This window comes from Balaenoptera physalus (assembly GCF_965194825.1).
Source record: "Balaenoptera physalus genome assembly, chromosome: 7".
NCBI lineage: Eukaryota > Metazoa > Chordata > Mammalia > Artiodactyla > Balaenopteridae > Balaenoptera > Balaenoptera physalus.
In genome coordinates, this window is record NC_138886.1 from 48,735,840 (window position 1) to 48,761,158 (window position 25,319).

General features: G+C 38.3%; 1 protein-coding gene across 12 annotated transcripts in view; it reads left to right on the plus strand.

The window, feature by feature from the left end:
* TRPM3 (transient receptor potential cation channel subfamily M member 3) overlaps positions 1–25,319 on the plus strand; it is a 926,458-nt gene that overhangs the window by 667,042 nt on the left and 234,097 nt on the right. For 11 of the 12 annotated variants that reach the window (XM_082470822.1, XM_082470807.1, XM_082470810.1 and 8 more), the window contains exons 2-5: positions 1,998–2,077; positions 3,419–3,623; positions 20,102–20,315; positions 23,447–23,571. In XM_082470822.1, coding sequence (XP_082326948.1) covers positions 1,998–2,077; positions 3,419–3,623; positions 20,102–20,315; positions 23,447–23,571 — 624 coding nt within the window. The other variant, XM_082470808.1, reaches the window with a different exon arrangement.

Sequence of the window (25,319 nt, forward strand, 5' to 3'; positions counted from 1 at the left end):
GAAAACTTGGTACCTAAATAATGATAACAACTCTGTGTCAGGCATTAGTTTTGTGCCCATTTTATAGATGAGGAAAGCCGAAGATCAGAGAAATTATACGACTTTGTCCAAGCTGCAGAATCCCACACACGACAACTTTTTCTAACTGCAAACGTCATTGTCTACCCAGGATACTGCCATTCCTGCTTTCTCTCAATGAGTATTGATCAGAACTCCCTGAAATTCCCAGATAGTGGGCCACAAAAAAAGGGAAAGTATGCTCTCCCTTTTCTGCTCCCCACGGTGTAGGAAAAGTTGGTTGCAGATGTCCAGTGAGGAATATTTTTACCATCTATCTTTTACCAAGAGATGTTATCAAAGAAAGTATTCAGTTTCTAGGAAAAATCACAGCCTATGAATAGTTTAACTTACAGGCTTTTTACAAAGATAAAGACTGGTTATCTATGCTGCTAAGCTCATTTCTGCTGCAAAGATGTACCCACTAGTTTTTCCTATGTATTTGAGAAGAAAAATCTTTAAGAATAGACACTGGGGCTTTTTCCATGCCCAGATGACAAATGACGGCAAATGTTAGTTTTGTGGTGTGAGGGCGCAGAGGGCCACCAGGACCCAGGGATCTCTGTGGCAGGGTGGTGCTCCTTTTCACGTGGACAATGTATAAACACTCAGAATTATGCAACCTGATTGTAACCATGACTGAAACAGGATGCAGGTCCTTTGTATCCCTCAAGCATCCCCCCGCGTTGCTACTTTTAAAATGTGCTTTGTCATGAATATAAGACAACTGCTTCCTTCTGTGCCACCTGCTCGCATAGACTCCACTGTGAGAGAGGAGGCAGGTGCAATATTAAAGGGTTGAGGGCAAACCAGACCTTAGCACAACTTATACAGACATTTGGGTCCCTGGCAGAGTCAATATCAATTACAGCCAACAAGCAGGGGCTTGTAACAGTTAACACTGGTCATTGGGACAGGCCAGGTAAACAGCTTAGTTGCGCTTTGGTCCCGTATATTTTAAAAGTAGGAATTTGGTCCTGATGCTGGGTTAGAGAGAAGACGATGCCATGTAGATACAACATTACATGTTACTCTAGCAACTTCTGTTTTAAACACGCGCTTAGAGAAGGAATCTTCTGAGTAGCTTACTGGATTTCGTAGGAGGCTCTGCTACTGTTTCAAATGCTGCTAAAAAAAGGGGTTAAGGGATGAAGGATGGACACTGCTTTGGAACAAGGATGGTACAGTTTGTTGAAACTTCCTTCATCCTTCTGGGAGCCCAATCTCAGTGGCCAGGCTTCTGGGTGGACAGTCCCAACAGTGTTCATTCTAAGAAGCCATGTTTGCTGTGCTGAAAGGCATGTGGGATGCCAAAAAATGTGGTATCTTCCTTCCTTCCAAAGGCATTACCTGTGAAATTTTGGACTGTGATGAAGACATTTATCATCCTATGTTTCCATTTCCTTTTTTCCCCTCCATATTCAAACATTGCTAATTTGGATTTTAGAAAAAACATGGTGATGGATTAGGGCTCGAATTATGTAATTTCCTCACCGTTTTTCTTTCTTTCTATAAGGAAAATCTAATGGAAGTGTCAGCCATGAAAACCGTATGCTTATTTAGATATATTTCTTCCTACCACTGAATACTTGTTAACTAAAGGGTTATAAACATCCTGCTCTATGGCTTTCATTTTCTCTGTAAATAGCATTATTTTTCTGTTCTTCAAAAGTCATTATGAACTTGTATATAGTTTCATTACTAACATTTTTTATTATGGTCATTTCCTTTAACTCTCATATTATAATGTTAAATAACCTAACCAGCAGATTCTGGTAATAATTGATTTTGTTATATGCAGTGTTTATGTGTGAAGTAACCACAATTTCAGTTCAGTTTATGAGACACTAGTCTCTTAAGTGATTATGAAATTTTGCTTTCTAGTCAAAAATACTTGAAGGTTGTGTTCACCTTTCCTCTTCTTTTTTTTTTTTTTTCAGGCTCAGAAGTCCTGGATAGAAAGAGCGTTTTATAAAAGAGAATGTGTTCACATCATACCCAGCACCAAAGACCCCCATAGGTAATCTTGCTGTCTCTGTAATGTAGCAAGAACATGAAGTAGCAATTATGGGACCAAAAATATGATACCAATCACTATCCATTGCAAGAGAATGAATGTTAAAGATCATTTTTTAATTGTTGCTGGACATCTTTGAAGCAATCTCATATATACACACCATGTAATATGCCATGCCTGCAGTTAATTGTCTGAGAGCCTGTACAAAATAAAAGCTACACCATTGGGAAGGGAATTCATCACAGTCTATAGGAATGGGATATATATATATATATATACATGAATGGGAGATACATATATTTAGTGTGGTTACTGGTTTTCCCTTTCTAGCATTTCATCAAAATGCTTACTTTTTACTAAAATGCTCTGCTACAGTGAAAAAGAGACTTTTAAAGGAAATACTCCTAGCAGATTACTAATTAGACTGCAGACCTTCAGATTTCTATCCAATCACATTTTTAATATTCTGCTTACCTTCCTGAAGATCAACAGTATATAAGGTGGGAAGCATTTGGGATAAAGTAACATATGAATGTCTGGAAACGCCCTTATGAAAAGGCAGTATAATGGAGTAGTTTAAAATATAGACTCTGGAATCATATAGACCAGCTGTATAACCTTGAACAAATTACCTAACCTTCAAAACTATAATATTTTACCCGTAAAATGAATGTCACACTGTTAGTATTTAATAAATGATAGCTCTGTATCAGCATTATTGCTAATAGTCATAACAGTGCTAGTAGTAAAGTATGAAGGACATTTCCATGGTATGAGGGGTGAATTTTGTTTTCAAATACCTTGTGAATAATTTTTTCATTGTTTCTTCAACAACACTTAAGCTGCAGATCTTCATTCTCAGAATTGGATATATGACAGAGTGTCAATTGGGAAAAGACAAGTTAGGTTGTGACTCACATATGATTGAGAGTCCTTATTTAAATGTACCTGTTAAAATTCTTCCCTCAAAGCTGTTCAGTGTCCTTCGTGCAAGATTTGATAGATGGGAAGAGTGAGAAGTAGAAAAATCTACATGGTGGTCGTTCTTTTCGTTCCAATCCTGAACAATGTGGCAGGTGTGAAAGGGGGTAGGTGCAGAAGGATGGGAGGCATGTTACAGCCTATACAGCTAGAGGAAAATGTGGAGGGGCCAGAAAAGAAAAGAAATATATGTCAAGTAAATCCCAAGTTCACCATTTGCCAGGTATGGCCACATTATGGTTTCCACCTGAAAACTGACTCTCTGGCTTGCTATGGTTTGTAGGTTTCTCCAGCAGGTTGCCTTCAGTGTGTATTACAGTTGTTGCTAATACAGGGGGTTCACTTTGACCTCTTATGTTATAGGTGTTGCTGCGGGCGTTTAATAGGCCAGCATGTCGGCCTCACTCCCAGTATCTCAGTTCTTCAGAATGAGAAAAATGAAAGTCGCCTCTCCCGAAATGACATCCAGTCTGAGAAGTGGTCCATCAGCAAGCACACTCAACTCAGCCCCACAGATGCTTTTGGGACCATTGAGTTCCAAGGAGGCGGCCATTCCAACAAAGCCATGGTAATCAGAAACCATTCAGTCACTTCTCAAATTCTGTCTCAAGTCCTGCAAAGGAATGGTGAAGAGCTGGAGATTTAGTCTTTGGGCTGAATCCCAACTTTGCCAGTTCCTGGCTGGGTGACCTGCTCTAACTGTGCTGCTCCTGTGCAGCTCTGCCCTTCCTCTGTCAAATGGGGCAAAGAAAACCTTCCTCTCAGGATCTTTGAAATGATTAGTATGAGATCAGACACAGTGACTCTTGTTTTTAATAATAATAACAAGTAGCTTTCTACAGTTATCCACTGTTCATTATTTTATTTTCTGGGTCTCATCCATTGAGACATGTTTTTCTAACTCCTTTGGTAAAAAATATCTTAACTTTAGGTCTCTGTTTCATTCTATTGGTAACTAGCATTTCTCTCAATTCAAGGTAGAAATGATCATCCCAGACTATTTCCTTCCCTGTTCTAACAGAGATCTTGTCATCCAAATTGAGTGCTTTTTCTTCAAGCAGCTGCGTTCAATAATGTTCTCAATAGAACAGCTCCATATGAAAAGCATTTTTTTTTTTTTGGAAAGGAGGCAGTAGGAAATATACAAATTTTACTTCTAAGAGTTGTTGCTTCTAAATTTTAGCTTTCATCATGGACCTCTCCCTACTTGGCTGACAGATTTTGCCAGGAGAAAAGTCTACCATGTGTTTTTGGAAATTCTAGAAATGCTGTATTCCAACAAGCTTGCTTCTAACTGTTGAGAGAGAGTTAGTTAGTTGAGGGTGGAGCAGTTGGAGGTGACTGTTCTCAGGCATGCCACGGAGTTTTCTGAGTTTGGAGAGGAAATTTTGCTTAGAGAAGCATACTGCAAAACGCAGGAGAACTCACTTCACACCAGTTACAGTCTAAAAATGTGCAATAAAGCCACCTCTCTTGTCTCTCTCCTCTTCTCTCCCCTTTCCCCCATCCCCCCCTTCCCACTGCAGTATTTTCTTCACCAAGAGTAGCTGACCAAGCTATTCTCACAGTTCTTCCCTAAGAAAATTAATTCTGAGCAATATACTGAAAAGGAGGATGCTATGTGCAACCCCCAGAAAGGCCTGGGGAAAACAGAGAAAGGGTTAGGTAGTCTTGACCTGGACAGAACCAAGGGAAATGAAGATTTGGTAACTTCCTCATCCACTTAACGGATGGATATGCCCACACAAGATCCTTAAGGGTTCCCAATTACAGTACAGTCCCCATTCACAGTATGAGATTGAACCATATGCAGTGTGGATGCTCTGGAACCGTGCATTAATTAAAAGTCACGAAAGTTCTCCCTATAAGAAGAGTGCTGCAGATGAAGAAGTGGTTTAGCGGTCAATAATCATTATAGAGTAGTATACCCAGTGACTTCATAGGGTGCTTGAATGATGCCTGTAAGCATCATGCCACAAGCCCAGAGGCATATGATAAACTTCTAGCCGTTATTTCCTTCATTAATATGCAGTATCTGTCAAATATAGAGCATAAATTTGGTCTTAAGTAGAGCATTCCTCCAAAGTCATCACCTAGGGAGATTCTAATTACCGTGATGCATGAGTGCACAGAACGTGTTTTGGGGACTGCTTTCAGACAATTTATAGATCATGAGAGAAAAGCACTCCGTATTTTCTTCAAATGATGTTTTTGATCAGAAGTTAATCCCGAGTACCTAAAATTCAGAAAACTTAGGGCTTGTCACAAACGGCTTCTGCTAGTTTTTAAAAATCAGGTCTGTTCTCAGAAGATAAAGTTTTCCACCACTAAAAATTCTGAAAGAATGGAGTTCTAGTTTGGAAGTGAAGAATGTGGGTTTTGGATGCAGACAGTCTAAGTTTATCCCAGAACCATCATATATTTGCTGTGTGACATGAGAAACATCAATTAAATTCTCTGAGCCTCAGTAATTTATTCTGTTATCTAGGAATAATAATACTACCATTATAAATGTTAAATAGATGGCATATGTAAGTCATCTGGCACAGTGCCAGGACACATAATAGTTGTAAAATTAATTTTAACTGTTATTTGTACTACTATCATCATTATTATTTGCTTCAGGCTTTGAAAAATTTTTTAAATATTTTGATTAATACTCTGAAGGACATACATTTGGGTGTATATCTTGGTATATTATTTTAGAAAGTCAAATCATAATTTTTCAGTTAACCCTTTAAAATAATTCAAGAAGTTCTGATTTCTTCACCTAGTTCTTAAGCCCCAAATCTGAAGCCACATTGCTTTGTTTATAGTCTGGCCTGTCACTTACTGGTTTAAAATCTGGCCCAGTTTATTTAACTTCCCAGTGCCTCAGTTTCCTCATCTGCAAAATGAGGATAGTAATTCCTGCTTTATAGGGCTGTAGCAAGGATTAAGTGAGTCAATATGTATTAAGTGCTTAGAAGAGTACTTGGTGTTAAAGCTAAATTAATGTTTGCTATGTTATTACTTCCACTAAGTGTTCACTTACTATAGTTACAGGAGAGGCTTTGCAATCAATTAAAATAAAATGCATAATCTTGAAGTCATATAGAACTTTGTCTAAACACTCACTCTCTCTGCCTAGTTAAAAAGTCTTGGTTAAACCAATTAACTTAGCTGAGCCTCAAGATTTCTTATTTATAAAGTGGGCATGTTTTCCTTATGAGATGGTTACAAGGATTAGAGAGAATATAAAATCACCTGGTATACAGCTAGTGCTCAATATATTTATGAAAATCATAGTAATGGCACAGTGAAGCAGCTTCGTTTACTTCCTAGGAATCCAAAGATATGTTAACATATTTCCACAGGAGTACCAGGCTGCATAAGCTGGTGTCAGTGACGGTCACTAACTGGAGGCTACCACTGTGGACACCAGCTCATCAGTGACTGGAGACATGTGGCTTGTAAACCACCACATTATACACTTTGACTTCCGCATTGAGTCAACCTCCTGCATCCACTTACTCTAGCAAAACGGAAAATGAGCTGTTACCTGGTATCCTCTCTACTTTACTCACTGTAGACTTCAACAGTTAGACAGCTACTGTGGGTGTGGCATTTGTGCCTTTTATGATGGACAAAGCCAAGATTCCTTCTCATGATACAATTTTCTTCTACCTGAAATTTTTCCCCTCCTAAAAATTTCTAGTGAATTTGAAATTTTTAAGAATCCTGGAGATTGAATCTCCAAATAAATTTACTAGAACATGTGTCCTTCAAAGTATCAATCAAAATACTTTTGCAACTGTTTTCAGGGTCTGTAGCAAATAATAATGACAACTAAAACTTATTAAACATCTACTATGTGCCCAGCACTGTGCCAAGTACTTATCTATGTTGGTATATTTCATGTTTATGACACTAGCATTATTATTCCTGCATGACAGAATAACATACTAAGGCACAGAAAAGTTAAGTAATTTGCCCTGTGTCACACAGCTACTATATGATATGTGTATATTATGGTATTTAACAGTAGAGGAAAAACTTGAAGAGACAGCCAGATCTTTCACTCTGTTCCAGAAGAGTGAACACATAAGGACATTGAACCTTGACAGCCCTCCCCAGGTCCCACATAGCTGTGTCCAACCCAGAGCTGTCTGTTGGCAGTCAGGTTAGGCAAGGTCAACTACATGATTTGTGGAGCCCAGTATAAAATGAAAATGTAGGCCCTCAGCAGGGGTAGGGAAATCCATGCCCCTTTCCCATGACTACAGCCCCAACCCGTCAATGGATTGCCATCTCCACACTGGGAAGTGCTCAGTATCCAGTGGGGGAGGCTTCCCACAAAGTTGCCCACAAAACCCACCGTGGCACTGCCAGCCCAAGGCAAAGACAGCTACATCCTTACCTGCCCTCAAATGCTACAGGCCACATGCCCGACCCTGCCCCTGCCCTTGCCTGCACCCAGGTACCAGCCAGGGATGGAGGGTAATGATGGAACACGGCCCTGTCCGCTGCCCCAGGCAGGGCTGGGGAGGGGAGGCTAGGCTGGCAGGGACACTAAAGGCAGGAGCGTGTATGAATGAAATCCCATTCTGGCGAGGCAGCAGGAGGTAGGACGTGGGACTGTAGCGACGTGTGAGCCGAGGCTCCAGGCCCTCTGCACATGCTCCACTGTCCCATCAGGCTTCACTTACAAAACACGGATTCAAGGGTAAATTTGTCAAGAATTTCAAGACAGCACGTGCAGAACATTAAACCCTGAACACTGCCCTTCTGAGCAGTGTGACTGGGCTGGTGGCACGACCATGAAGCCAGCACTGAGGTTAGGTCTCGCCTGCCCTAGGTGGTCTCAGAGCAGTCACTTCAAGGGGAAACCTTTCTTTCTGACTCTAACCTGCCAAATGAGGACCACTTTTTCTTTTTTATTACAACCCAATATTTAACAAGTGGGAGTCCCCACTGTTCATCTAGGCATGATGAGCATTTTGTCCACTTTAGATACTTGGCCTTGAATTATTCCGATTCTCCTGTCTAGACAAAAGGGTGGAGTTATGCATAGGACAGATGACTTGTTTTATCAGGCAGGACAGTCGTTTTGTGCCAACCTGTGCCTTCTTTACCTCTTGTTCTCTCCAACAAACCAACATGCAGTTCATCAAAGGGAAAAATCAGCAACTACTGTCTGTTAAAGAGTGCCAGTCTTTAGATGGGGAAGCCATGGTTAAATATTCACCAGGATTGAAGTGAATCAGGTCAACTAACTTAATATGTCTTTGGTCCCCTTCTCCTGACAAGAATATTTGAAAGTTGAAATGATTTTTAACAAAGTGGTCAAAAAATTCTAAAGGGCAGATTAACTTTGACCTTCATTAATTTTTAAAAAAATAAGATATAACATTAACTTTTCCCCTCAAGACAGCCCAAAATAAAGCACTTGGGTCTTCAGAATGCCGATGTGGTCTGGACCCAATTTGAGGCAGAATCTGCCGTAGTTTGGTAGAAGATACAGTGGGAGAAAAGGGACTCGTTATTAAAATGTGGTGGGCTATGTGAGAACCATATCTCACATATGTATCTCTGTTACCACATAGACAGTACAGCATGGTGTCACAGGACTTTGATCACCAAAGACCCTTGAGGGATCAGTGCAATGGTTCTCTACTTGGAGGCTCACAATAACTTGTGGGGCTACTACCAATGCCCATGCCCAGGAATCATTCCCAGAGAGTCTCCTTCATTGGTCTGATATAGAACCTGGGCATTCAAAGTGTTTTGTTTATTTATTTTATTTATTTATTTTTGGCTGCATTGGGTCTTTGTTGTTGTGCACGGGCTTTCTCTAGTTGCGGTGAGCAGGGGCTACTGTTCTTTGTGGTGCACGGGCTTCTCATTGCGGTGGCTTCTTTTGTTGCAGAGCACGGGCTCTAGGTGCACAGGCTTCAGTAGTTGTGGCGTGTGGGCTCAGTAGTTGTGGCTCACAGGCTCTAGAGCACAGGCTCAGTAGTTGTGGCTCGCAGGCTATAGAGCGCAGGCTTAGTAGTTGTGGTGCACAGGCTTAGTTGCTCCGCGGCATGTGGGATCTTCCCAGACCAGGGATCAAACCTGTGTCCCCTGCACTGGCAGGCAGATTCTTAACCACTGAACCACCAGGGAAGTCCCCAACGTGTTTTAAAAGTTAGCCCGGTTAATCTACTGTTCAGCCAGGCTTAAGAAATACTGAATAATCCCAATCTGTCTACCTATTTTATAGATGAGGCAACTCGAGCCCAGAGAGGTTAAATTATTTTCTGAGAGTCACCCAATTACTTGACAAAGATAGTTCTCAAACTCAGGATCCTTAGCACTCTCCATCAGTTCTGTTTCTTCTCTGTCATGTATTCCTGGTGCAGCCTATAATAGATGTTTTGAAAGGAAGCTAATTACTATTATGTTTCTAACTCTTTATAAGGGTTTTGAAAACTTTCTAATAGAATTATAAAATCTCTAGTATTTGATGAGGTTAATTACACTCAAAAGCTGTGAGCAGGAAGAGCTCTTTGTAAAATTACATCCTAGGTTAGTGGAGCCATTTTCTGAGCCCCTCCCAGGACTCTGTGGTATTCTGTCCTCAATTCTCAGACTTGACAAACCCCAGTGAAATAGCAGTGAAATCAGTGTCTCTCACGCTTTACAGAGAAAGAAGTTGTGACACAGAATGAAGACATTCAGAGCTGACAGTAAGTGAAGGATTCTCGTTCCTCTCTCTTCTCTATACCAAGCCACATATTACCAAAAAATTCATGGCCCCCAAATCCATTCCTGGGCTGTTAAACAACCTGGCAGTTCATGCAGATGCCTCATAAAAACCAGAACATGAGGACCAAGGAAGAAGGTACTGAGATACTAAACCTCTGGTTTAGGCATTTTCTTACTAGACTGGGTTCCAGGGAACTTTTTAAAACTGACTGAGAGAGCAGTACCAAAATGGCCCAACAGCAGACATTGTTGGGTCCTTTCTCAAAGACTCTTCCTTATCTGGGGCTGAGTCTATTAAATTATTTAGAAAAGGAAGCAGTGCTGGACTTAATTAGGCAGACTCTTATTTGCTTACTAATCATCTCTTCCAGTTAATGCTGAGCTGACTTACAGACCAGGTAAGTATAACCTAATTAAGGACTTGTATTTAAACTTCTCAAGTCACCCACATAATTCTCTTTGGGTTTTCCCTTGCTGTTTACTCAGCTTATTAGATCAGGTTGAGCCCCTTATTACAGTTTTTGTATAATTTAGAGAATTATTCCTGTGCTTCATTTTTACACTTAGAGCTGTAACTGTTGAGTCAGCCAGGATGCAAGCCTTCTTCTCTGCGCATTACCAGAGAGTGTGTGAGAGGGAGTAGGTAAAACTGAGGAGATGCTCAAGGGGGTGGGGAAGCTGTCAGCTGCTTGACATCTACAACCTTATACTCTTAAAATCCTTTAGGATTAAATCTGATTTTTTAAAAATTATCTTTCTTTGCATTATGCAGATTTGATCTGGGAATCATTGACTGACGTGCACAAAATACATTAAATAAATCCCAGTTCACAAAACAAAATAGCTAATCACTGGACTATAGCTAACTAAGAAGCTTTATATAGCAAGGTATGGTTTTTGAGGGGTTTTGTAATTGCTCTGTTGCTTTCCAGTTTCCACTTTGAAATCTCTAGACCATTAGACTGGCAGTACCTTTGGAAAACCTTTCTGAAGCTGGGAATAAAACTAGAACTTATCAATATCACTTAAACTTCTGATCTCAATCATAGACCTATAGAGAAGGAAGAACCGACATTCCTCAAGAGACTCATCTTGTTCTAGAAAATTTTATATAAAAGCAATTCTGGCAGAAAATTCATAGAGTACCCCTGCAACTAGGTGATATGCTCAGTGAAGTTTTGTATTATTTCTAAACCTTTAGCTTTGGCTTATCAGCATCCATCACCTGGAAGCACCTGTTATCTAACATTGAAGAATCACAAAAACAATATAGAAGAAATTACAATGGCATTTTCACTCCCAAAGTTTTGTGGGTCATCAAACTAGGAATCCAATAACAGTGACACCTTACATTTACCTTCCACATATTTTCTTTCTAGGGAACTTTTGCATACATTAAACCACCATAAGCATTAAACATTTGGTGCAAAACCAACGGCTCCATGGACTTGGAAAGCTGATATCAGCAAAGTGGTCTCAGCAGTCTGATGCAACATATTCTCCTTGGCCACAACTTTAATTAAAAATACTCATTTAAAATGGGGCTACAGAGAATTAGAAAATGAAATGATGCTTGTCACAGATCTCAACAGAAAAGAAAATGGGACAAATTCCCACTACAGGCTCGGAAGAGAGGCATTGAAAATACTGTTAAAATAGATTTAGCTGTAGTAGTTCCATTACTCAGAAAAAGTACTACTGAAATATACCAATTGGTTATTTCCCCAAATTAAAGATGGCTTCGCAGTGAGAGTTAGACAGATTTGTCATTTACCATTTCCTAGAGTATAACCAGATTTGTTGTTCTGTAAATATCTTCCCTTTTCATTTAAAAAGCTGGGCAAAATGATGTGAGTAAAAATTTAGGGCTGAAAAGGTGACAGATTAATTATCAGAGACAAATTGCTCCACAGCAAGTCAAGATCAGAATACCAAAGGAAGATTATTATTATTTTTAATTAAACAACCCCAGCCTATTCTAAGTAGTGACGGCTGCTTCTCCACTTTCCAGCCTTCACCCGCCCTGGGTGTTGTAAAGGGAAGGATACTGTCTGGTTTGTGACACCTCTGTACCAGTTTAATGCAGTGAGGCCATAGTAAAGTTGAATTCTGCTTTGACAAGTGAATCTAATGATGAAGCAGATTAGAGTGGCTTTAGAAAAAACTGCAGTGAAATCACCTGCTAAACAAAAATAAATTTAGCAACTGGAAAAAGCAAAGACTCAAGAGTTTTAGTTACCAAAGCCCTCTGCCATTCGAACAAAAGAAAAGCTCTAGTTTGCTATTATAGTCTCACTTGCAAAATTTCATTTGTAAGTTTGTGGTTTGGAATTCAAAGTACGTGTTTTTGTGAAAATCATGCTTGTATGCATTGGCCTCCAGAGCACCTAGGCATAGATCAAATAGTACAATTTCAAGTAGAGCTAACTTCTGTTTTATACAGTACATTCTTTAGATGCTCTTCTGAATCTCATTAGCTCATCACACAGGCTTTCTGCTGCCAGGCAGGGGCACTAATGATGGCAGTGCAGGCATGGGTAAGTCATTTGAGCTCAATTTATTTCTAGAAATTAAAATTAGGGAGCTCAGGGCATGAGGGAGAAGGATAGGATAGGTAGCCAGACAGAGGTAGCATTTTCCCTCTGGACAGGTACTTTTTATAACTTGCACCAGTCACTCCTCAGATAGCTCAGAGTTGAGAGACAAAGGGCTACTTTGAAGGGGACATGAAAGAGCTGACGGCAAGTTATCTGGACCCTGTTGTATGCAGAGGTCATTTATAACGTGAGTGCTCGTAACTCTTATCCAATTTACATATACTGATTTTTCTGCCATTCCAGGCATTTCCCAGAATTTAATCTTTAGTGTTCTGTGTGGGGGTCAGGATCACCCTTATTTCACAAGAGAGGGTCTCAAACTGATCTAAATGACTTACAGTGCCAGTACTGTATCTGATGCTAGAGTGTGATGCCACCCGTGATTGGGAAACCTGTAAATAGGAGCACACATCACCACATCAGAGTACTGCCCAGGTAACAAAATTTAATATACACATTAGGAAGATTTCTTGTTATTTGTAAGGTGATCCCTTGGCAATTAATGAGCTCACAAGTGGACAGTCAAAATTGCTTATCTTGACAACCAAAATAGCTCCTAATTTCAAATCACATTGACCTTTGAGCAGGAATGGATTAATTGCTCTGGGTACAACCATTTATGACCTTGAAGCTGCTGATTCGGCACCTGAGTTAACTGTTATATTACAAGCACCGGGAGAATTACTGAATAACCTGATTTTTATGGGTATAAGAATATAATTTAAAAATTGAAATCTCCAGGTAATCATAAAGTGTCATTTTATCCCTTAGTTTTAATTATCCTCTTATCCCTAAACTGTTTCCTTGAGCTGCTAAACAATAACATACAAAAAGTAACAAATTGATTTCATTTAAATGCTTCCTTTTTTAAAAAATCTCTTATTCTCCAAGGGAAGGAAAAAATAAATCTAAAATAATGGCCAACATTGAAGGAACAGGGACACCCAGTATTTCTGTTATTTATCAGTTTCTGGATAATCAGGGATGGGCTGTCATTAATCATGTGTTCCTTTGTATAAGAATTAGTCCTGGTGAAAAAGAATTAGGTAGTTGAAATTGAGTAGCTTATCAGTGGCTGCACTTTCCTACTTCTCATGGCCTGAGTAACTTTCCAGTGTTTCCTCCATTCTTCTCTTTGATTTTCATGTAAAATATTGAGTGTTCTTTCTTCCCTTGGGCCCAGTGATAAACGCTAGACACACCACTTAGAATCTTTGGTCTGGGGAAGAGTTGTAATCCTTGCTACTCCTGTGGTCCCTGGGGAGCTAGTTAGAAATGCAAAACCTCAAGTCCCACCTCATACCTACTGAATCAGAACCTGCATTTTTGAGGTCCCCTGGGTGAGTTTTGCATGTTAAAGTTTGAGACGCATAGCTCAACCTAGAGTTTCCAGTGTAACAGTAGCTTTAATAATGGGTTAGGTGAGTGGTTAATTACTAGATAACTAATTCTGACTCCCAGTCACTCACCTTCCCTGGGTCTCAGTGTCCTCATCTGTAAAGCAGAAGAACTGAAATAGAGTATTTCTAGTTCCCATGATTGCTAAGATATTTCTAAACTCCCTTTTATTTCTAAGATTGTAACTACATCATAGCCAGTACTGAAAGGCTTATCCAAAATCGTAGGTCAGACCAAACATGATCCCTCCACTCAAAGGTCTTGCAAATGGGGAGATAAAACTGACACATACAAGAAACAGCTGGAAAAAAATATATATTAGACTGGGTTTGACTGAGAGTTATATTGAGTCAACATGAGCTTGCATTCCAAGGAGCAGTCAGTAAGAGCCTTTGAAAGACAAGAATGATTTATGTAGATGAAAGGGGAGGGACTGGGTTTTCTAGGACTTGGGGAATAACATTAGCCAAATACAGAGAGAAGTGGGGAAACGCCTCTTAAATAAGTAGGGTAAGGCCAAATTGTGGGGACCATGACAGGCAGAATGGGAGTGTATGTATGATGTAACTATTTGAATTGAGAAATAATAGGATCAAAAAGGAATTGGGGAAAGAAATCTGCCTGTTGGTGTCTCATTGAGAACACAGGGTTAGAGGAGCCAGTAGGACTGTTGCCACAACCCAAAATGACATCCTAGTAAAGAGCATTCTTATTTATTCTTAAAATAGCAACTGAAGCAATAGAAGGAAAGGCCTGGATGAGAGCACCATTTGAGAAATGGATCGTTAGGGCTCGCAGACTGCTTGGTTGTAAGTGAAGGAAAAGGAAAAGTAAGGAGAGAGGAGGCGTTTATGTTTTTGAGGTCAAGAGCAAGGACGTGGAGTCAGACAGACCTGGGGTGTGAATTCTGTCATCACCACTTAATAGCTGTTGAACTTACTGTTCTTTCCTGTCCCCCGTAAATGTGGATGCCACCAACCTCGTAATTGGGAGGAGTCCATGAAATGATGCATGTAAAGCACACAGTACGTATGTACCTGGAACACAAGGGATTTGATTGTAGGTTTGGGGTTTTTTCTCAGTAGTTAAGAAATTGAGAGTAGAGAGAAATATGCATGGAGAGCGTATGAGCAACATGAGCTTACACAGGCCAGACACTGAATACCTCTGTTTCTTCCTCTGTAAGACAGAGAACCAGGGACAAGGTGATCTAAGGTCATTCATTCATTCCCCCACTGGAGCACTTATTAACTGAGTAAGAAGTGTTTCGTGATCACCAGCAAGCTTTTCTTCGTTTCCTAGCTAGGAAAAAGATAAAGCTAGTTCAAAAGGAATTTTAACATATTCACTAGATTCGTTGGTCACTTTCCAGTGAACTGCTCACATGATCAGTAAATTGGGTTCCTTATTGGTAAGTTGTAACTTTAGAAGCCCCAAAGGGAATTATTTACCAAGTGAGACTTATTCCTAAAAATGCATTAGGATTATTATTACTAATTACTATAAATAATGGAACTCCATAATATGTTATTTTTAAATATTTTTTATTTATTTATTTATTTATTTAATTTTATTTTGGCTGTGCCAGGTCTTAGTTGCGACGTGTGCAATATCTTCATTGCTGGCACGTGGGATCTTTAGTTGCGGCATGTGGGCTTCTTAGTTGTGGCATGTGAACTCTTAGTTGCAGCATGCATGTGGGATCTAGTTCCCCGACCAGGGATTGAACCCAAGCCCTCTGCATTGGGAGTGTGGAGTCTTACCCACCAGCTCACAGGAAAGTCCCCATAATATGTTATTTAGCTAGGTTACACATACTAAAATTATTACACATTCTCTGTAGTGATTTAGTATGATTGCCATATCTCTTCATATTGAGTTAATTAATAATGTATGTGTGTCTGTTCCCAGACACTACCTGTGGCTCAGAATCTCACATTATTTACCTGGCTAAATGAAATGTGCAGGTGGGGTTGCTCAATGAGGCATCTTGAAGTTCCAAAAGCCATAATCACACTACTTTTCTTGTTTTTCAAAACATTTTACTGTTCTCAAGTAAGCCTTCTCTAATCATTGGGACTACAGCTTTACAGTTCTTCAGAAATTTTAGGAACTACTATCTAGGCTTGCAAGGGGCACATAATTTTAGAAGGATTTTTATACTTTAGATGTTTGTCTATATTTAGAAATGTAATTTATATCTCACCTTAGAAGAATATGGATTCTTATTTAGTTGGGGTTTTTTGAAGGAATAAGAAAGTGATACTGAAATAAAGTTATTGAATAATTTGAGAAGCAGTTTCTTAGCCTCTCCCACAATGAACATTCTTGGTTTGGAAGGCTTGTGAGTCTCAGTTCTAGTTTATTTTACTAAATATCCCTTTCTAGAATTATTCAAAATGGTATAAATTTAATCTAGTAAAGCTACCAAATTTTAACATAAATTTAGCATAAATTCAGTGTACAGGCACAGAAAACATTTTATTCTTTTATTTTATAGTGTTCATTATATAGATAGCTTTCTTATAAACAGTCACTCAATGAGATAATTAATATAACAATAGATAATTTTAAAAGCTTTTAAGAAACCCTTGTGTTTGCTTCCACCACTGCAGTACCCTCTCTCCAGCCCCAAGGCTCCTTGCATGACACAAAAGCACATGTTGTTGAAGATTTCTGCTGATAGATATCTGAAAGTTCTTGCCCTCTACATGAGAGTTTGTGTACAAAATATGCAGTTTCCCACATTGTAAACTCTAGTTAAATTCTATTGATATAAGTGATGTAATTCTTTTTTTTAACATCTTTATTGGAGTATAATTGCTTTACAATGTTGTGTTAGTTTCTGCTGTACAACAAAGTGAATCAGCTATATGTATACAGATATCCCCATATCCCCTCCCTCTTGCGCCTCCCTCCCACCCTCCATATCCCACCCCTCTAGGTAGTCACAAAGCACCGAGCTGATCTCCCTGTGCTATGCAACTGCTTCCCACTAGCTATTATATCACTTATTTTATACACTACCAAATGTAAAATAAGTGTTATAATTCTTTTGATATAATGTACTTAGCTAAAATTGCCAACCTTTACTGTTTCCATTCTGGAATTGATTTTTGCTGAGTAGATTAAATCAATATAGAACCAGCTTGTTAGATTCTAACACTTCTTTGGATTTCTAGTATATGTATATGGGAAACTTTAGCTCTTTTGTATTTCTTGATTATGCAGCTTAATTTATCAAGCTACTTTCATATTTTGTATGTTTGTGCCTCACATTTCTGCTAAATATATTTAAAATATACTTTAACAAAAGAATTGACATATAATTTTTAAGGTTTTTGCAACAGTGGGGTCTCCCCGATCCAAAAAATATTACAATAAATTGTCATCTCCTGCATAACCTTTTTTATTTATACATCCAAAAGCATATGTTTGTATGATTACATGCAAGTCTGTTCTTTTTGTGGTTATGTAACTTCAACATTAATACTTCACAAATTCCAAATTAAAACTTTTCTCTCCCACACAATATATAGACTTTAGAATGCTTTGACTCTAATTACTACTCCTGAGTTTATATGCTATATTATCCAGTGCTTTAGTTCTATCCCTTTCCACCATATATTAGACACTATTATCATTTTATATTTTACAACCAGTGCTTTTTAAGATTTACCCTGTATGTGCTAATATCTTTGTTTACCATTCTTTCTTGTATCTCAGATCATCCATCTGGGATCATGTAACTTCTGCCTGCTACATATATCTTAAAATTTCCTTCAGTGAAGTCTGCTAGAAGTAAATTCTCAGTTTTGGTAGTCTAAAAATGTCTATAATATGCTCTCATTTTGGAAAGATATTTTTGCTGAATTCTACACTGACAGACAATTTCTCTTTGCAAATCGAAGACACTGTTCTGGCATCCATTGTTGCTGTTGAAAGTAAGCCATCAGTCTAATGACTCTTTCTTTGTAGGTAATCTGTCTTTTTTTCTAGCTCCTTTTGAAGGCTTTTCCCCCTACCCTTTGGTGTTCTCTATGAGGTATCTGTGCGTGGGGTTTCTTTTTATTTATCTTGCTTGGGATTCATTGAGCTTCTTGAATCTGAGAATTAGTATCTTTTAGTAATTCTGAGAAATTCCCAACCAATATCTCTTCAAGTATTGCCTCTTCCACATTATCTCTTTTATTTCTATCTAGAATTCTGATTACATCCTCTAAAATTCTCAAATTTTCTTCTATGTTTTCAATTCCTTTATTTTTCTAGGCTGCATCTGGCTTATTTCTCTGGATCTGTAGTTAACATGTCTGATCTGTAGTTTCATTTATCCCCTGTATTTTTTATTTAAATTGTTATATTTTAATTTCTAGAAGTTCTGTTTTTTACTATTTTTCAAATGTATGTGATCATTTTTTATAATCACTTGTTCTTTATTCATATGTTCAGTTTTCTCATTTATGTTTTTTAACATATTAAATGTAGGTATTTTATATTCTCTGTCTGAGCATTTCAGTATCTTTGAGGATCTTATTCTGCTACCCATTGTGTCTTTTGGTTCTCATTCATGTTGCTTTACTTCCTTTTGTATTTTGTGATTTTATTTTTTTACAATGAAATGCTTATTTTCCCATGGGAATTATTTGAGACCTGGGTTGATGATGTATTCCTCCACAGAGAATTTGCATTTGCTTCTGACAGTTATCTGGAGCCATTACCCCACCAGAACCACCTTATATTAAATACTCTGATGTTTCTCAAACCACACTGAGAGTGTGAATGTGGACCAGAACCTATATGAGGACCCACTTTTTTTTTTTTTTTTTTTTTTTTTAATTTTATTTATTTATTTATTTATGGCTGCGTTGGGTCTTCGTTTCTGTGCGAGGGCTTTCTCCAGTTGCGGCGAGCGGGGGCCACTCTTCATCGCGGTGCGCGGGCCTCTCACTGTCGCGGCCTCTCTTGTTGCGGAGCACAGGCTCCAGACCCGCAGGCTCAGTAGTTGTGGCTCACGGGCCCAGTTGCTCCGCGGCATGTGGGATCTTCCCAGACCAGGGCTCGAACCCGTGTCCCCTGCATCGGCAGGCAGATTCTCAACCACTGCGCCACCAGGGAAGCCCGAGGACCCACTTTTGTTTATAAATAACCAGAGGAGAATTTTTTTTTCCCATCTGCTGAGAGTCAAGGTTGAGGCAGGCAAGTTTCCTTGCTCTGTTCTTCTGACCATCAGCCTTATTTATTTTTCTTCCTTACACTTGAGAGTGGAGCCCTTTGAAGTATCCCCGCTTTATGTGGGGTCTCTCCTTAGGCACTTAGGCACCCCCATACTGCATTAAGCTACCAAAGCAGCTGCTCATGGTCTTCCAGGATTCAGGAGAAAGCCTCAAGGCCAAAGCTTGCTTTGGTATTTCCTTACCTCCTGAGATTCCAGCTTCCACTTTGTTTAGGTATCTGAATATTCTCTCTTTTCATGCCAGCTCAGCAATACATTTCAAAAGGCTTTCAAGTGCATTTGCCCAGTATTCCAGTTGTTTCCAGCTAGAAATGAAATGTTTATATAATTAAAGACCTAAATGAGTATGTATATATATATATATAGTTATAGTTATAGTTATAGTTATATAAATGTTTATCATTATATGTATTTATAGCATTTTATTTATATATACTTATCATAACTTTATTTCCAGTTGCATCTGGGAATACGTTGATATCTGCTATGCACTTCAATTTTTTTCAACTATTCTACAAAAATAATTGGAATGACTTTTGTCACTTTTCTTTGAAAGATAAAGAAAACATTTGGTATGCAGGTATTTTTAGATTTAAATAAATATAATCAGCTGTTACCATATTTTAAAATTCTTGTTACATTATGTAGAACTGTAGAATTTTCAAAACCTCTCAAAATAATAGAGTCACAGAAACAGTCATGTCTAGGTCCAGTTGGTATAGAGGGATTATTTATATTGAAAATGTTAGCAACATTTGAACTGTTGCACAAATTTTAAGGTTGGTAAAATATAAATATGATTTCCTTTGAGCAAAGAACCCATCCCAGGGAAAGTTGTGTTTACACTGCATTTTAGAAAGTTAAATAATTTAAAAATTTGTAGTCATTCAGAATTTCAAGAAAACCTTTTAAAATGGTGAATCCCTTTGTCTAGAAGGCTCTTTTGGTAAATCAATTGATTTGCCCCTTTTAAAAAATCTAGTTTTTATAAGACGTTTTCTTCAAGTAACTATACATATTATTGCAATCAGTAAAGATAAGCAGTCAGCCCTGCCCTGTCTCCCTAATCAATGGTTGTCCTTCTTCTAGTATGTACGAGTATCTTTCGATACAAAACCTGATCTCCTCCTACACCTGATGACCAAGGAATGGCAGTTGGAGCTTCCCAAGCTTCTCATCTCAGTTCATGGGGGACTACAGAACTTTGAACTCCAGCCAAAACTCAAGCAAGTCTTTGGGAAAGGTCTCATCAAAGCAGCCATGACAACTGGAGCATGGATATTCACTGGAGGTGTTAACACAGGTAATTGGAAGTGGGACAGAGAAGGACAACGTAAGGCCACGAGAATGTTGTGACTAAGATCATTTTCCCCTGAGGTTAAATATATTTACATTCCCCCACCTCATCCCCTACACCTGTGTGTCCACACCTGCTGGTTATTGCTCCTTTCACTGAGTCTCTCTCCTTCCTCTACCTAAATGATAACTGTACTGTCATTTCTCAACCAAGAAGAATTATTTACACTTAAGAAAAGGATTGGGATATTTAATACTTGACTCTACAGAATTTATAAACACGACTAATGGAATTTCACAGGATATTTTCAATACCTCAAGTTGCCAAATAGGCATCCAGTAATTTTTTAAAGAATAACTTTTGCTCTAAATTGGAGACTCTGTTCTTTAAGTGATTTTAAGTTTGATGCAAATAGCTTTAGATTTTGCAGAATGCCCTTTCCATCTGGGGTGACAGCAAAGTCTGGAGTAATATGTGTTTATTATTTAAAGTATTTCATTGAATCAACTCTGCACCAACAGAAGACACACTCCACTCTGAACTCCAAGCGGTCTTTTCTACCTGCCAAATGAGTTTCTATATTGTGATCCAGGCAAGCTGTCAAATCAATTCTTACAAACCCACTTAGAGTTAAGTGCTTATCTGCAGAACATTATGAATGTGCAGCAGATAATGGAATGGATGCTGTAAATGTTTTGATATATTTCCCCAGCCTGAGTCAGAAGTGCCAATTGGAAGAGACAGGTAATGCTGCAGTAAATTAATTCAGACTTGTTTCAAGACTCAAAGTCTGCGCATGTGGACACATTTGAAGTTAGTGGGACATGCTGAACATAACCCTGGACCAACTAGTTTTAAATAAAATGTTATCTCAATGTTGTTTATTCATTTGTTTGTAGTTTAGGTGATGTTTGAGTGAGACCTGCACTCAGAATTCTCCTCCATACCTAGAAGTTGGGAACATTCAGCTCACAACAATGTAGGTTCATTTACACAGCGAAATCTGCATATCGCCCGTGCCCGTCGTTGTCATATGAAACCCTGACTCAGTCTGTGTAGTGACATGATCTTAGAATGACCTGCTCAGCCGGCTCTTTACTGTTTACTTTGTGGCGATCAAATATCTACAGAGCAGTTTTCTTCCGTGGCTGTTCAGGCTTTAAGCTCCAACTTTCACTCACAGTTTAACAGGCATCATTTGCCTAGAATTATTCAGTCTTTCGCTTTCCTGGCATAACCTGCATCTCCTGTGGAGATCAACTCAAAGGTTTCTAAAAGAAATGCTTACCAATCTTCTGTTTGGGGGAACTTGGAACATTGTTTATTGTTTTTCTTCTTTTGTGAAATGCATCCAATATCAGAAGAAGAATTAACAGCGTAAATGTTGTAAACCAAAGAGTTCACCTCTGCCTCTCTACAGGCATAGTGTTCAATCCAACACTCTAAGTGAGGTTTTTTGAGTGTTCGATTGAACGCTCAGCTTGGGTAAAAGGTGAAGGTGGAATTGTGGCAGATGGAGGGAGGGGCTACCATGAAGTTAACCTTCTTGTCCAGGACTGGACCCCAAATGAGTTTTGCATATAAATAGGAAAAAACTTAACACTAATATTCACACCTTTACTCTTGTATTTGGTTTTCTTTATCAGTACTTTCTCTTAGAAGATCCATAGATGAGTTAGTAAGTGAAATTGATATTCTTGCCAACGCTCCCAGCACAGCTCAGCATGGATTAGTGGCTATTTACACTACTCTGTTGTTTGATTTTTTTTAAAGGAGGCTCTTTCTGTTTGATCTTAGGAATATTTCAGAATTGAGTTGTTCACACATGTCTGTTGTCTCCTGTGATTAAATTGCCTGGTGTGTTTTGTGTGCTTAGTTAGTTCAGTGCCCAGTTCCTGAGCCCTCACTCTGTGCTGGCACCTGAAGAGAGTGAGCCGCTGATCTCCAGCCTTCCCCTCAGTAAGTTTACTCTGAGCAGAGACATCCTCACATGTGGTTATGAGCCAAAGAAGAATATGTTCAGTGACATATTGAACTATTCAAAATATACAAACTGCAACCCTGTTCAAATGGAGAAGAAATCAAATCCAACTCAGCTTTCATATAGGAGATGGAACTAGGTGTGAGTTTTTCCTTGAAGAATGGGTGGAATTTTCCTTAAAGTATAAATGGAAACATCTTTTCTTAGAGAATGTATTTTATATCTTCTATAAAAATGATCACTTGAGAGAGAAGTTACAAGATTAGAAATTATATCTTCTTTAAATGGTTTATTAAAAGATAAAAGGTAGTTCCCTACCATCTTGTAAACTGAATTTTCTCACTCTTAACTATGGTGAGGAAAGGCGTGGTGATGGGAAGGCCACTATGACAGAAGAGGAAAATAATTAGAATGATGTCTAAAAAAGTGTATTTATGTATTTTTAACATAAATTTTCCACAGAATATATCAACATTTTCTTTACAAGCAGGGTCTCCACATTATGTGTCCATAAATAAGAAGGTGAAATCAAGATTAACAGAATCTGAGCTAAGTAATTACTCTATTTGCTGACCCTAACTCATACACAAACTGTGGTATAGATTTAATATAATATTATTTATGATGCTTTTTATAGGATATTGTCATGTTATTAGTTTTAGTCATACTAACACATCATTATACTTATAATACAAGAAAAGATTCTCTAAGTTTAAAGTATCGTATTTATTCTTTTTTTTTAAATGAAGTTTTATTATTATCATTATTTTGGCCACGCGGCTTACGGGATCTTAGTTCCCTGACCAGGGATCGAACCCATGGCCCTTGCAGTGGAAGTGCAGAGTCCTAACCACTGGACCACCAGGGAAGTCCCTGTATTTATTCTTTTTATAGATATTGTATACATCTGTTTTTCATATGAGATAGAATAAGAAATGTATTACTAGAGTTCATATACAAGTCAAGCAGCTGTATCTGGCATTAGAGCTGCAAGTTTATGTTCTCTCCTGAACCCGTGTAGTTCATGTAGAAATGTGTCAAAACTTTATATTCAGTGCATTTAATCTTAGGAAAAACAGTTACCACAATTTCCTTTAGATCAATGGAAAGTAATTGCTTTAAAAGGCAAGAGTAATACTTCTCTTTTTCCTTTTAGGTGTTATTCGTCATGTTGGAGATGCCTTGAAGGACCATGCATCTAAGTCTCGAGGGAAGATATGTACCATAGGTATCGCCCCTTGGGGAATTGTGGAAAACCAGGAGGACCTGATTGGAAGAGATGTAAGTCCTGGGAGCTCCCTGTATGTGACTTCTCATAGAGGCGATATCAAAAGAGTAAAATAAAATTAGAATTCAAACTATGCATACTGGATTACTCTGTCAGTCCCCACCTCCCAAAATGAAACTGATGTTAGGAATAGTTATGGGAGACTGTTTATTTTCCAGTATCTATCTATGTGAACTCCATGTCAACTCTTAGGATTAGGAAAGGTCCTAAGTAAGACTTATCAACTACCCTCTTGGTTTGAATCAAGCAATGGTCTTTTATCACCCATCAAATTTTGCAAGTGCTCTTGGCACAGTTATGTTAAGATTAATTAACAACATGAATTCATTGACTGATACATAAAATGAGGACTTCCCTCACCCCAGGTCTCCAGCTTCTTTATTTGAGTGCCCTTCACCTAGGACAGGAGGCTACAGAGGGAGATTCTTTCCATTCAAACTTGTGGCTTCCCTGGTTGGCCTTTCTTTTGCTAAATGCTTGGGTGAGGAGTGAGCATAGTTGGGTTCTTTATTTCCCGCTGTGGAACTACTCAGAAGCCCTTGACCAAACTCAGCAGGTTGTCAACCTCTCTTTCCTGTTCTGATGTCCGAAGCCACACACTGACCAATCAATCAACAGTTTTGCCAGAGATAATTTGGTCCTATTTCTTCTGAGTCACTGTCTTATTTCCAGGGTCTCTTTTTCGTTTGTTTAAAACCACAAACAGGTCATTCCGCACCTCCCTTCTAGGGTTTTTCTCTCCTACTAACAACCAGACTTTTTCCCCTATGTAATACTTTCCAAAATTCCACTGGTATGGGTTAAACTATGTACACAGATTGCCATGCATTATTTGCTTCTTTTGTCCCCAATAATTTTAGCAATTAATTATTTATCAATGCTTCTCTATATCAGATCAATACAATCCTCCATTCCCAATCAAGACCTGCCATAGAGTAATAAATGTGTTTCGCAGTTCTTTCTAAGTAACATGAAGTCTGTCTGAGTTAAAAAAAAAAAAAAAAAAAAAATTTTTTTTTTTAATCAAAGAGGTTGAGAAGTAACTGGTCCTAAACTGCTTCTTCTATTGTGTTGCAGTATAATGAAACCATCTTATTTCAGTGCAACACAGTATGTGCAATTTTTTAAAATGCAATGCAAAATACTTTGAATTTAAAAATCAAAGATCATGAAATGGAAGCAGTAAATAAACACTCTTTGAATCCTTCAGAACTTTATTTAAGTGATAAATAACTTTATTTTAAGTGATAAGAAATGTCCATATCTCTGCTACCAAATTACATGTAGAAACACGAATTTATCCAGAATATGTAGAATAAGAAATGAGATAGTTTTATCAGTGTAATATTCTCTTAACTAAAATGTACTTGCTGTTTTGTATCATACAAAAATTGAATATCTCAAGCAGCAATTCCCAAAGTGTTATGTTGGCAGAACTGACTGGAAAAGTAATACTAATTTTTTCAAAGTATCTGGGACTAGTCTTTGATGGAACGTATTTGGGTTAATATTTGCCTTAGATTCCAAGTTGGCTTTTACGTATATATCAATTGCGAACTAGAACAAATACAGTTCTTAAAGAATTAGAATATGCTAAAATGCCCCCTAATACCAAGAGCATCTAATAGTTCATTTTATTAACAAATGAATTAACTATTTAAAATGTCGTGATGATTCAGAAGTCATTTTTAAATGTTCATAGTTTCAGCATCTCTCTTGTAAACCTGAGTTGTTATTATTC